The sequence below is a fragment of the Dipodomys spectabilis genome, unplaced genomic scaffold (genome assembly GCF_019054845.1).
Source record: "Dipodomys spectabilis isolate Male_0828 unplaced genomic scaffold, ASM1905484v1 ptg000089l, whole genome shotgun sequence".
Lineage (NCBI taxonomy): Eukaryota > Metazoa > Chordata > Mammalia > Rodentia > Heteromyidae > Dipodomys > Dipodomys spectabilis.
The window spans coordinates 7,371,208-7,385,754 of record NW_024870766.1 but is presented as its reverse complement, the minus strand read 5'-3'; the positions used below and the strand labels follow the sequence as shown (position 1 = coordinate 7,385,754).

Sequence of the window (14,547 nt, the reverse complement as noted above, 5' to 3'; positions counted from 1 at the left end):
CTTCCAATGGTTTTTCAACGTACTTCTTGCTTTCCATCTAAATGCACCTTTTCCTTGTTGCAGAAAAATAGACCAGTTTCCTTAGTAAATGAGGGTATTGTGAAGGAAACAATTTCTATAGATTTTATCATTGCTATTGCCAGTGTTTCAAATTAAGATTATGTATATTTGAATTCATTAAGTTTTAGTTATATTAAAAATACTCAGCTGGTTCTTTCTTGCTTTCTGAAGCAAATATGTGCTTGCAAATTTGGGTAGTACAAGAGGAGCTAGTCTTCACTTTTCCTTGGGTGTGAATGGTAAACGTGGGAATACATTAAATAAATAAATAAAACCAAAAGAGATCCAAGATGTGTGAATAGAGGTGCCAAACACAAAGAAGAACCAAAGAATCAAGTGTGTAGATGCATTTTGAAGAGTTATTTTTGAAGGAGATGATGGAAGTCAGCAAGAGAGATAATAACCTTGTAAGATTTAGAGACAACAGCATAATATGAAAGAAAATACCCTGGCATGTACCACCTGGGCTTTACAGTAAACTCTTATCAGTGCAGATGCTGGTAATTCTAGATACTGGAAAGTTTCACAATCCTCACAGGCTTGCAGGCCACTCAGATAAGTCATCTGAAATCTGCTCAGCAACTTGCTTTGGGAAAGGATCCCACATCACCTCAATGCTGTAGTCAGGAAGGACGCACTTTTAGAAATGAGCTATTATTGGAAGTTGGACTGTTCTAGAAGCCTATAGCTCTCGTACAGTCTCATCTCCGGGACCCTTGTAAGCATTCTCTGCACTGGCTTGGGAGGTGGCCACCTTGTGATCCCCAGCTTGGCTCAGTGACTGTGATCATCCTCCAGCACCCTCTGGAGGATGCTGTTAAGACTCAGGGAGGAATGGAGAACTGGGAGTTTGAGTTCTTTCTTTGTTCCCCGAGTTCTTATCTGAGACTGTGCGCTGTGGCAAGGACAAGGCTGTGCCAGTGGAAGGACCCAGGGAGGCACTCCCATAGTTGGTGCTTCCCCTCCCTACTGGGCTGAGCTTAGACACTGGGTTCTGATAGGGTGCAGAGGGCACGCGGCAGTTCCCACTGCTGTTCTCCGCACCGGGCTGTGTTGAAGGGTCCTTGAACAGCTCTGTGGCCCTGCTTGTCTCCTGACAGTATGTGTTACACACAGGAGAAGAGTCAAAGGTGGAGGAAAGCCTCAGATCCAGACCTTAACTTGTCCCTAGACACGGAGATCCCTCCCGCTTGAAAAAAAAAACCTCACTCACTTTGCCTAGGTCTGAGCATAATCTTACTCCTGGGCATGCACTGGCACTGGCAGAAACACCATTATTCTTGCCATCCCACCTATTCGGTTTCTCCTTCTGTGCCTTAACATCTTGTCTGTCAGATTGCATTGTTGTCAGATCTGCTGAGCACCACAGAAAGGTGCAATGCTACCCATTACCACCTCTTTCCACACAGCCTCTGAAACCACCATTGTACTACTTAGAGGAGAAATGTTTTTGGCCTGCCACTGCCAAGGCTGTCAGAACCAGTGATAGTAGAGAGCTGGAAACAATAGCATCTGAGGAAACACCAGTTGCCAGTAGAGACTATCACTCCATTGTGGGAGTGAATGTTTTTGTTTTTTGATTTTTTTTGTCAGTCATGGGCCTTGAACTCTGGGCCTGAGTGCTGTCCCTCAGCTCTTCAGCTAAAGGCTAGCCCTCTACTTGAGCTACAGGCCACTTCCAGGAGTGAATGTTGTATGAACCACACTTGCTCAACTGCTTTGTGTCTCAACTTCTCCAACTCCATCATGGTTTGCAATTCATCCAAAGTCATGAATCACAACCAAAGAAGCTATAGGGAGACTGATATTTCTGGGTACCTACTCAGAAATAAAGCCAGTATTACAACACAAACTTATAGACCAAGGCACATCTTCAGGAGAAGGCTGTTTACTAAGAAAATAGATGATCTGTCATATGCCGGATGCACCAAAAGTGAGGAAGTGCAGCAGTACAAGAAGTGAGGAAAACAACATAAATATGTAACTAGCAGCAGATCCCAATAAAGTCAATTTAAGACATAAATCAATAAGGTCCAAATGAATACAGAAAAATAGCTAAGTGAAATTTGAAAAAATGCAAAGTGCCTATCCTTTGAGCAAAAATATCTGGGACGGTGCCCAGGCCTTTGTTCAAGCCCCAGAACCAACCAACACACACACACACACACACACACACACACACACACACACACACACACACACACCAGTCCCAGAACCAACCAACCCCCCCACACTAGCCCCAGAACCAACACACACACACACACACACACACACACACACACACACAAACCTGTACACTGTAGAAAGGACAGCTTTTGGAGCTGGGAACACAGGGTGTCTACATGTAAAAGCTTGAACTGTGACTCCTTTGCCTCACCCTATAAAAAATTCAACTTACAAAAGACCAAAGGCCTAAGTGTAAAGTCTGACTCTCATAAACTACTGAAGGAAAAATCTAAGGGAAACATTTTGAGGCACCAGCCTTGGTAATGAGTTTCTAGACAGGATTCCAAAATGAGATCACATCATGATGTGGGCTGTATCAGGATATTTGCCACCTGCTCATTTAACAGAAGGTTAGTATAGAGAATATATAAAAAATTAATCTAAATAAAAACTTGCAAATGGTCCATATAATAGCCATTTTTCAAAAGAAGAAATACAGCCAACAAACATGAAAAACTATTAATTATCATTAGTCAATAAGAAAGGCAGCTAGCTGAGGAGGTGGGAGGGAAGGGATGGTAGGGGAAAAACAAAGAAGGCAGCAATGCTTGATAAGAAATGTACTCATTACCTTGCTCATATAACTGTAACCCATCTGTACAGTATTTTCACAATAAAAAACTTTATTAAAAAAACAAATGCAAATCAAAACTACAATGAGATACCTCCTACCTCATCCCAGCTAGAATGGCTATTTGAAAAAACAATACAAAAATCACAAGTGCTGTTAAGGATATGATGGAAAGGAACTCTTACATACACTGTTGATGGGAATTAAAATGAGTAAGAAATTCTAGAGAACAGTACAGACATTCCCCAAAACAGATCTGCCATGCGATCCAAATATCTTATGTCTAGGTGTAAGCCAAAGGAAACAAAACCTATATACAAAAGAGAGTCTTGTCCTCCCATGTTTATCAATGCACTATTCACAACAGCTGAGTTATCAGCTTAGATGTACATCAGCAGATGAAAGATAAAGAAAATGTAGTATCACTACAGATACCCACACATATATACATGTATACACACACACACACACACACACACACACACACACACACACACACACACACACACACACGGTTATACATTCAATGGAGTACTGTTTCGCTATAAAGAAAAATGAAATCAGCCTAGGGAAGTATCTCAGAGCACTTGCCTGCATTGGAAAACCTTGAATTCAGCCCTAGCACTGCTAGAAAAAATAAAGCCATGAATAATGAAATCATGTCATTTGCAGCAAAATTAATGAAAGTGAAGAACATTATTTTAAGTGACATTAGCCAGGAACAGAAGAATAATTTAGATACATTCTCACTTCCATGTGGAGGCTAAAAAAGTTAACTTGAAAGTAGAATTCTGATGACTAAAGATTGTGAAAGGGTTGTGTAGGGCAGGGAAAGGACTATTGGATCTGATAATTTGTGCTAGATGTATGTATGGTAATATCATACCTAACCCTATTAACATGTCCAGATACATGTTAATAAAAATTTTCATAACTTCTATTTCATCATTTGATAATTCAGAAACTTACAAAGGGAGATGTTAGATGTTGAACAATTTATTTTTCCTTTTTACTTGTTACCAAATAATTGTATTAGCAACCCAGCTATTCAGGACCTTAAGAATTTCCCCTATCTCTGTAAATTCTGTTACTCCTATACCTGTATATATTTGTACTTTTGCTCCTCTCTCAGGGTATTACTGATAACTGATGGGTCTGAAGAAAGGCATCACTTCTAATTCTTAAGCTCCATATGTTAAAATATCAGGCACCAAACTGTATGTTTTAAATTTTTGTGGAATAAAATGAATCTATATTTTTATACCTTAAACTAGGAATGTACTTTAAGGTCAAGAAGTTGTAAAATGATTTGAATTTATTTCAAGATACACTGTAACAAGAGTTCACAAGTGCTGTGTGCCAGTCTGAATATTGACCATGGAAAAATAGATGCCTTTCTGTGCCAGCAGCTGTTGGTGGGTGCCATACTCCTTGACTTTGCCATTCTGGATCACCACAATTAGATCTGCGTTCTGGATGGTGGACAGGCGGTGAGCGATCACAATGCACGTGCGGCCTTCTCTGGCTTTGTCCAGGGCTTCTTGCACAACCTGTTAATAAATCCAACAGAAGTTTTATACTAAACGCTATATTCATAAATTTTAACATTAAGGACATTTTTTTTTTTGGGTCCAGTCGTGGGGCCTGAGCTCTGGGCCTGGGCGCTGTCCCTCAGCAATTCAGCTCAAGGCTAGCGCTCTACCACTTGAGCCACAGTACCACTTCCAGCTTTTTTTTTTTTTTTCTGCTTATGTGGTGCTGAGGAATCAAGCCCAGGGCCTCATGCATGCAAGGCAAGCGCTCTACCACTGAGCCACCTAACATTAAGGAAATTTTTAAAAGTTACCACTCTAGTAAATTTAACTAGTAATTTCTAATCTTGAAAATGTCTTCATGCATATATCTACTATATTACTGACAATCTACAAATACTTTTGCTATGCATTTCAGCTATAATAAAAACAGACTTCCACAATGTAAATAATATTCATAAATATTTAAATTTTCTAACTAATCACATCACTTTAGCTCCCTTCTGAGTATTTTTCCAGTTTATCATTATTCTAGTCAGTATGTCAGAATTGTGAGTCATAAAAGCTTTTTATCTTAAGAATACTTGTTTTGTATTTGGAAAATAGGCATTCATTTTAGAAAATTTGGGATGAAATAAAATGTTATAGTCCCTTAAGGGCTTTTTCTTCTAGGTTCACTATTTGCTTTATTTTGTGGTTGAGAGTAACAAACAAACAAAATCCATTATACTAATTTGAAAAGATGTAATGTGGAGGCCAGACCTTTTCACTTTCAGTGTCCAGGGCTGATGTAGCTTCATCCAGCAATAGGATCTGAGGTTGTCTGATGAGGGCTCGGGCAATAGCAATCCTCTGTTTCTGACCTCCTGAGAGCTGAGTCCCTTTATCTCCCACTCTAGTTTCATATTTCTGAAAGCCAGCATTAATAATAGTAATAAATTTCTAACCCAGAAAAAGAACTGATGATGTATTAATGAATTTTTACAGTTCTATTTACAATGAAAACATTAGAATCAAAAGTTTTTGTGAAGATAGTTGTTCATTCAGTAAAATATTTTCAACTTAAAATGTTTTCAAACTTGAACTAGGAAGGTAGTAGCCCAATGGCATTATGTTACAGAAATTTGAGCAATAAGTTCTTGAATTTTCACAATCACTATAAATAGCATTGGATTTGATGTCACTGCAGTCTTAAAAATGTTTATAATATTTCCAATTTTTAAAATTGAAGTATTTGTATGACTCATGTGGAGACTAGCCTGTTCTCTCTTTATACTTTAATAATGAATATGCACATAAATACTGAGTATCTGCTTGCCCTTGAATTTAAGGAACTACAACAATTAACTCAGCTCTGAAGGAATTTATACTTTAGAAAAAAGATGTACAGCTGGTGCTCAACATTAAGAAAGTACTAAATAAATAGTGTATACAACATGCTATGAAAGATCAAAGGGGGAAGCCAGAAATTGTGGGACACGGTGGAATTAGGAAAGAAAAGGAGAGATAAATGAACAAAAAAACAATCTCTGCAGAGAAGTTGCAAAGCTCAGCTGTGGGAGAACATTCTAGGCCATTGAAGAAGATAACCGATAGAGATGCAGATTAAGTCCATTCAGTTTGCAGAGTTTACAAAAAGTGCAGATTGTGTGAATTAATTTCCATGCCATATATACTAAAAGTTGAAGTTCAAAGTTTTCTGTTCAAAGGCAGGACCCAATATTTGATTCAGGTCAATGCTTAGATGCTGAAAGAATGGCAAACTAACATCACAGAAAGTTTCTTAAGTATTTGTGAGTAGGAATAATTTCTGATTGCAGTAGACCATGAAAACAAAACCAGTTAATCTCTGTTCAGTTAACCTTTAATGTTGGATGAGTATAACAAAATGTGCTCCCCATCATTTTTAGGGTTCTCAAGTCATCTTTCCAGAACTGCATATGTTTAAAATTGGCACCAAATAGATCATCATAGACTTATATGTACAATGTAAAAAAAAAAAGGGATTGTTTTTAAGTAGGAAAGAAAAAGGCTTTTATACCTCAGAGTTAGGCAGAGTTCAGAGGCTTGACATCAAAAGCAAAAAAAAAAAAAATAGAAGAAATTAGATCTCAACAAAGTTAAAACTTGGGCTCTGCAAAAGACCTGTTAAGTGAGTAGAAACAAGCTATGAACTAGAAGAAACATTTGCAAGATACCTACCCAGTAGTAACTAGAATACATAAAAATCACAAAGCTCACCAGTGAACAAAACAACCATAGTGAACATTGGTTGAAGAAAAGACTTTCACCAAAGATGATATATAGATGATGAATAAGTATATAAGAAATATGGCAGCTTTTCTTTTTTTTTTTAAAGAAATACAAATGAAGTTCAAAATGGCATATCACTACACTCCTATCAAAACTGTAAAAAGAAAAAATAGTGTCAACACTAAATGCTGGCAAAGATGAAAAGAAACTATCCCTTGTACATTGCTGAAAAAATAGCAGCTATTCAGAAAAAAACAAACAAGTTAGCTTGTTTTTGAAAAAGTTAATAAAACCAAATATACAATGATTATAGAGTCCAACAATTGTACTCCTCAGTGAAAACTTAGATTCATACAAAAACTTCAGTGCAGAACTATTTATAATCCAAACTGAGTAATAATAAAGAAAAGTTGCTACAAAGAAAGGTGAAACTGTGGTTCATTCATAGCATGAAATGCCACTCAGTAACAAAAGGAATGACTTAGAAATACACACAACTTCAGAAGATTATGCTGAATGAGAAATGCTAAGTTTACATAATATACACATTTTTATAATATATTCTTTTTTCTTTCTTGGGGTCCGGTCGTGGGCCTGAACTCTGGGTCTGGGCGCTGTTGTCCCTCAGCTCTTCAGCTCAAGGCTGGCGCTCTACCATTTGAGCCATAGCGCCACTTGCAGCTTTTTCTTTCTGCTTATGGGTGCTGAGGAATCGAACCCAGGGCCTCATGCATGCAAGGCAAGTGCTCTACTACTGAGCCACCTTCCCAGCCCTATAATATATTCTTAAAATAATTATATACATGGTGAACAGATGAGTGCTTCCTAGAAATTAGGGAGAGTAAGAGTGAAAGAAGGAGGAAGCTACTGGAAAGGGCAGGGGAGAAACCTATGGTGTTGGAAGTGTTCTACATCTCTTTGGTTGTTGCTGTTTTCTTGGGGAATGTTGTTTACTGGGGATTGAAGGTCCATACTGGTTAAGTGAACACTCTACCACTTGAGCTATACCCTCAAGTCCCTCTGGGTATTGTTTGTTTGTTTTTGAGATGGGGGGGTCTTACTAACTTTGTCCTGGATGGTCTTGAACTCCCAATTCTTTTACTTCCACCTCCTGAGTATCTGGGATTATACTGACATATAACACCCGGCTTGGCTGTATTTTGCACCTTGTGTGTGATGTGAAACTGCCTAGAGCTAGATATACACATACAAGTAAGTACAAGTAAAACCACTAAAATTGATAAGTAAATATGAGTAAACTGGTCTAATAATGTTGGCCTCTTGGTCGTGAGATTATTCTACAATTTGAAAAGATGATAGCATTAGAGGAAACTAGATAAAGAATACCCAAGATTTTTGTATTCTTTACAACTGCATGTGAATTTATAATCATGTCAAGAAAAGGAATATAGGGGCTAAGCCAAGCATGACTGTCCAATGGTAGTACAAACACCAGTTTGCATCCCAAGTATGATGCTTTGAACTTAATATAACCTCCTTTCCGTCTCAGTACATTTGTGTGAGGCAGGTGTGATGTATCCCATTTGCATGTAAGGAAACTTGTTATCTTTCAGGTCTGTGTCTTTCTGAGGTGACAGTGCTAGTAACTAGATCCAGTTTGTTATAAGACTGTATAACTTTGGAGAATTGTTTGGGGGATGAAAAATGTGTTAACTTTGGCATCACAGCTATGCAGGAAATAGAAAGAAGGCCATCCAATTCTTACTCTTGAACCCAAATTCAAGCTCTATGATGAGGAAAATGGAGGAAGGCAGCCAACATGGCAGACTTGGCAGGTCTATGTCACGTGCTCTCTTTCTCTACCATATTTCTTTTCAGATAAACTTTATACCAACTTTTCCACAAAAACAAGCGTGTTAACTTACATGAGGTAATGTCTCAATGAAAGGATGTATGTTGGCTGCTTTGGCTGCACTCACAATCTCTTCCTGGGACACAATCCGGCTGTTGTCTCCATAGGCGATGTTCTCAGCAATGCTGCAGTCAAACAGGATGGGCTCCTGCGACACAATGCCAAGTTGGGCTCTGAGCCACTGGATATTGAGTTTCTTTGCTTCTTGGCCATCTAAGAGCTGAAAACAAAATTCCATAATCAATAAGGAGACTTGAAAAAAAGCAAAAGAAAAAATCTAAACAGTAAGTTACTAAATTGTCTGTATGATTATTGCAATTGGGCATCTGTAGCTGGGAACTGTCAAGCTTCAGACCTCATGACAAGATGGTTTTGTAAATGGAAATTAGGCCATCTTTCTCACGGCACAGTTAGCTCAGTGATGACACATTTGGCATGTGATAACACAAGCTTCTGTGCCTATCTGCCTGCTGTAGGGCATTTCTATCTGCCTCTGTGTTTTAGAAAGTCATCAAGTTGTGCCATTCACAGCTGCTCCCCTAGAATGATTCTAACCCTTCAACTTGGCTTTACCATCCCCTTTCCTAAGCACACATTAGGAAAAAAAAGATGATCAGTAGCATAGCCCCAGATTCTGAAATGACTGACCCTACTCCTCTCTCCTCCTCTCCTTTCCCTGAGAACTGTCCTGAGAGCTGCCAGTCTTCACTTTTCCGACTGTGGGTGACTTATTGAGAGCACAGTCCCACGATGTCACTGGTACCATCTCACAATAATGACAGATGTAGGTATTATCAGCTTACTCAAAGGAGATAGCCAGGGAACTTCCTGTCAGGTGTCAATGATGAAAGAGCTGGAGGATTTAGGCCAAAGTTCAGGTGGAGAGAGATAAGGCAAAGCAGAAGGTGGTGGGCAGAACAGCAGCACCTGTCTGGGCTAGCAGTCTACTCTGAACTCAGAAAGTCTAGGATTAACTCTGCTTCTATCCCTTTTATTTTTCTGAGAGGTGCCAGCCTATAAGTTCGCTCATTCCCCTTTTCTGACAGGATTAAGGGTAAGAAATCACTAGAAAATGGGACACTACAAAAGGCAGTGTTTTTAGAAGAATTATATTTGGTGGAAGTAGTCTTGCTTTTCTTGCTTTAAATAAGAGACATGGTGCTCCTTACTGGCTTTATAAGCTAGTAAGTGATTCCCTCCCCCCCCCCCCCCCCCCCACCTCCTAAGGACTCTCAGGCTGGCTCAGAAGGCCTGTGGAAAGCCAGAGATCAGTCTTATCTCAATAGTTAGACTAAGTTCTTAGCTAGATGAAATTTCAAGTGTTCTACACTTTTGTCCCCATATATTTGTCAGAGGTAGGTGCTGATATGGGGTCTATAGAACCCCATGATCATCTAAACAAATAGAATTATAGATATTTACTTGGTTCCATTATGGCAATATTGTTTTGGCCAAGTAAAATGCAGTCTTCATTCAGTTTTTTAAGAAAGCGTGCTCACCACTGTGCCGGCCAATGGGTCATAGAAGCGCTCCAGGAGCTGCACCACCGTGCTCTTCCCACAGCCGCTGCTGCCCACCAGAGCCAGCGTCTGGCCCTTCTTCACCTGCAGACTCAGTCCCTGAAGCACTGGGATGTCTGGCCGGGTGGGATAGTTGAACTTCACTTCATTAAAGGTCACATTTCCTTCAAACTTTTCCTACAAATTATCATATTATTATTATTATTGGTCTATTAATTATTGGAATAAGAACTGTTGTTTCAGAGAAACTTTACTAAAAGCATTATGTATACATGTTTTGTTTTGAGACAGTATCACTCTATGTAGCCGAGGCTGGCCTTGAGATCACAGTCTACCTACTTCTGCCTCTGGGTGCTATATTATAGGCCTAGGCCACTATGACTGCCCAAAAACTGTATTAGAGAAACATGAAATGTATACTCAAGACAGTACTGGCACGTTAGCACTGAGAGCAAGTTGTTATTATAAAGTTGGATGCTGGTGGCTCAAGCTTATAATCCTAGCTACTTGGGAAGCAATCAGAACCACAGTTCACAACCAGCCAAGGCAAAGAAAAGTATGGGAGACCCCAATATCAACTAATAAATAGCTAAGTACAGCTTTTATTATCCTGGCTACTCAGGAAGCTGAGATCTGGAAGACTGTGGATTCCAGCCCAGCCTGGAAAAAAAGTTTGAGACCCCATTTCAAGAGATAAAAAGCTATGGGTGGTGACATATACCTGTCAGCTTAGCGAAGGCAGGAAGCATCAAATAGGAGGACTATGGTCCATACAAGCCTGGACCAAAAGAAATACCTATCTCAAAAATAACCAGAGCAAAAAGGACTGGAGGCATGACTCAAGTGGCAAAGCACCTACTTACCAAGTGTGAAGCCATGTGTTAAAACCCAGTACTGAAAAAATACAAAAGAAGAAGAGGATAAAAGAGATGGGATATAGGTTACATAAGCCAAGAAGTCATTACAGCTGGGCACTGGTGGCTTATGCCTGTAATCCTAGCTACTCAGGAGGCTGAGATCTGAGAAACCTGGTTCAAAGCCAGCCTGGGTAGAGACTCTTATCTCCAATTAGACACCAAAAACCAGAAGTGGGGCTATGGCTAAAAGTGGTAGATTGCTAGCCTTGAGCAAAACAAAAGAACTCAAGGACAGTGCCCAGGCCCTGAGTTCAAGCCCCACAACTGACAAAAAAAAAATGTTATTACAAATCCATGCTTTGCAAACTCAATTTCTGGCTCATTTAGACAAACATTTATGCTTTCCCATTTTCTGATTCTAAGGCTGGAGGTAAGCCACTGGCCAAAGGCTGAAAGGCTTAGAAAATGTAACAACAGTCTCTGGTGTCTGTGGGTAGCTCTGCCCCAGGCCTAGCAGCTTCTGTATATCATTCTCCTTGCACTGTAGCTGAAATACCTGGAAAGTCTGGCATGGATTGCAAAAGTCCTGATTTTGTTATACACATAGTTTTTCAGATCTCAGCATGTGCAGCCATTTGTAAAATACAAAGATCACTTGGATCCAAGTTTAACTTTAAAATATGGGCTTAGGACTCTCATTGTGAATAGAGCAACCTTCTTACTAATTATAACTCAGCCATTATAAGATATGGCCTATACTTGGAATCCCAAGGTGTGGGAGAAGGCAAAAGCAGGAACATCTCAAGTTTGAGGCCAGCCTGGAATACACGGTGAATTTTGAGCTATCTAGCAAAACTTTCTCAAAAGAAGTGATTAAATCCCAATTACTAACTGCATTGATATGACTAAATTGTACTCAGATACCATCAGTTAGAAATGATCAAATTGTTCTTGAAATCATTCAGTGCTAGTATATGTTTTTACTTTTGTAGAAATTTTAAAGTACTAAAATTAAGAATCCTAAAGACTTTATATAGAAAAAAGTAATGCCAGGAAAGTTGGTCAAATACTAGTTACATAAATATCACAAAATAATTTTATGTGTATTTTGGTGTAATTGCAATCAACTTATTTATATAGTTACAATTTAGCAGATAGCAGACCTTTAGGAGAAAATAATTAATCAGACATTCACCAGGCAGAAGAAAACTCACAGGCCATAACCCCTCTTTACTGTAGCTGTCAATTAAAGGTTGTCTCTCAAACAGGTTGAATAAGTGGGCTGCGGAGAGCTTGGCTTTAGCATAGTCTGGAGCAAATGAACTAGCATGTCCCAGAGCCACGGCACCAAACACGATTGCTGAAAACACCCTGGACCAAAGCAGAGGAATTAAACAATTAGCTTATAAAAATAACTCCAAAGTCCGACTGCTGGCAAACTGCTGGCAAATATTTACCTTTATATTCCTCTGTCACCTTTCCCCTGATTAATACTTATGTCCATGAGATCCCCATAACCAAAAAAGTCTCCAAGGGGTTTTTAGGGTTTTGTTTTTGATTTTTTTTTTGTCTCCATTCAACTTCTAGCTTCTAGGCCCTTTTAATTTTCTTGAGTTAATGTAACCTTCTGAAGATTTTTCATTTTCAGGAAGTGATTTATGACCAAATCTGATTTATAATCTCAACTAACTTTAGTATTCAATTACAACTCCTTTAAAGGTGAGCAAAATCAAAGCACAAAGTATTTATGGGGCTCAGTGAGTTCCAGACTAAGTGATACTTCCTATTAAATCTATAGCTGGATTCCTAGTTTGTGGTTTATTTTATGCTATAACACAAATGATAATAAGCATTACACAAGTTTTTTGTTCAGACATTTACAGAATATTTTATCCAATGTCTCAAAATGCATGGATCTTTCCTGAGTATACAAAACTTTCTTTTAGAATAGACCACATATTAAGTTCCAAACAACGCACACATGGCTGCCTAAATCCCAATATAGTCTGTTATCTAGTTCTAAAATGAAAGATCAAAAAGCTGTCAAGTATCCAGAATTTAACATTTGTATGATTTTTTTTTAAAAGGAAGAGCTTGTCTTTTTCAATATTTTTTCCAGACAATAAAATTCATATTCTGGAATGTCACTTCCAACTAATACTCCCTTTGTCTTTCTCAGTCCAGTCTCTCTCCATCTCTGCCTATACCATCTTGGGTGATCAAGGTGATTCATGAACAGCACTAAGTGATTTTCTAGTTGAGTATGGTGGACATGTGCAGGGTGAGGCGGGAAGATTGCAAGTTTGAAGCTAGCCTGGAATCCACTGAGTTCCACACCAGCCTGGCTATTAAAACCAGTTATTTAAAAACAAAACAAAACTACCACCACAACAAAACCCAATGAGGTTTGGCATGAAAGTCACTACCAGGGCATGGGGGCTGGAGGAGAGAAAGAGGCCATAGTATTTGTCTCTGATTCCCTTCTCTTCCGGTTGCTATCTCATTGCAAAAGCCACAGAAGGCCCCCAGGCTGGGTTCTGATAGTCTTTCGGTCAGGCTCTGGGTGGTAGCAGTTCCTAGCTGAGTACTGTGGTGTTTGTCTGGGGACTGTCTCCCTAGATCACTTGTGAGCCTTTGCAAAGAAATTCCTTAGCAATATTCTATTCCTTGCAATAGATTCCATAATTTCCCTCTGTTAAGGACTAGAATGCTACAAATATTATGCACATTATTCATGCTTATTTTGACTTAAAACAGGAACAGCTCTAAAACATTTCAGTTCTCTTGTCTTTTCTCATTTCAGAAAAGGTTATTCAGCACCACTTTGAAATTCTCCCACTAAAACAAAATATGCAAATGGTTTTAAAGGAAGGGTTTTGGCTTTGTGGATCAGCTATTCTTATAAATCCAAAGACTAAAAGTTTAAGCAAAAACAAAACAAAAGAGTTGCTTCCTTTTTTCACGCATAAACTACAATTTAGTTGAATGCACTTAGTGTATTTTTTTTTTAAAAAGAATGTGTTAATCAGTAAGACCTCTAGTTAGCTTTGGAAACCAAGAAAAAAGAAGAGGCTAAGAGAAAAAAAACCTTGGCAGAGCTCTCTCAGACCTGGCAGGGAGAGAGAGGAGCTTTGCCAACCCTCAGTCAAGCAGTGCTTGACTATTGACAAGGCCGTGTTTTGGTAGCAGATAAATAGCAAACTATTTAACCCTCTGTCTGTAGTTTCTAATTATATTTTGTTTCTGCCTATGTGCTACAATGAAAAAAAAATCTGTGGTCCTCCTGACTCGGATTGTTTGTATAATTGAAAGTATGCCCATGGTGTGATTAATTTTGGTTCACTGGCCAGATGATTTGCACCTGGGAGCAATGACAAGATCGGATTTCTGGGCCAGGGGCTGGGAAGGTGGCTCAGTGGTAGAGTGCCTGCCTTGCATGCATGAGACCCTGGGCTGATTCCTCAGCACCACATAAGCAGAAAAAGCTGGAAGTGGTGCTGTGGCTCAAGTGGTAGAGCGCTAGCCTTGAGCTGAAGAGCTGAAGGACAGTGCCTAGGCCCAGAGTTCAGGCCCCACAACCGACAAATAAAAAAAAAAAGAAAAAGAAAAAAGAAAAAAACAAATTTCTGGGCCAGCCGGGAATGGAGGCATCTTT

At 39.1% G+C, this 14,547-nt stretch overlaps 1 protein-coding gene across 4 annotated transcripts in view; it reads right to left on the bottom strand.

Moving 5' to 3' along the window:
- Positions 1–3,942: 3,942 nt before the first annotated feature.
- Positions 3,943–14,547, bottom strand: part of LOC122111906 (phosphatidylcholine translocator ABCB4) — a 62,698-nt gene continuing 52,093 nt past the window's right edge. For 2 of the 4 annotated variants that reach the window (XM_042684706.1, XM_042684707.1), the window contains 5 exons: positions 12,107–12,263; positions 10,015–10,212; positions 8,529–8,735; positions 5,152–5,298; positions 3,943–4,407 (listed from right to left, as the gene is read on the bottom strand). In XM_042684706.1, the coding sequence (XP_042540640.1) occupies positions 4,201–4,407; positions 5,152–5,298; positions 8,529–8,735; positions 10,015–10,212; positions 12,107–12,263 (916 nt within the window). In that variant the 3' untranslated portion in view covers positions 3,943–4,200. Of the gene's footprint in view, positions 4,408–5,151; positions 5,299–8,528; positions 8,736–10,014; positions 10,213–12,087; positions 12,264–14,547 lie in introns of those variants that run through there. The other 2 variants (XM_042684708.1, XM_042684709.1) reach the window with 2 other exon arrangements.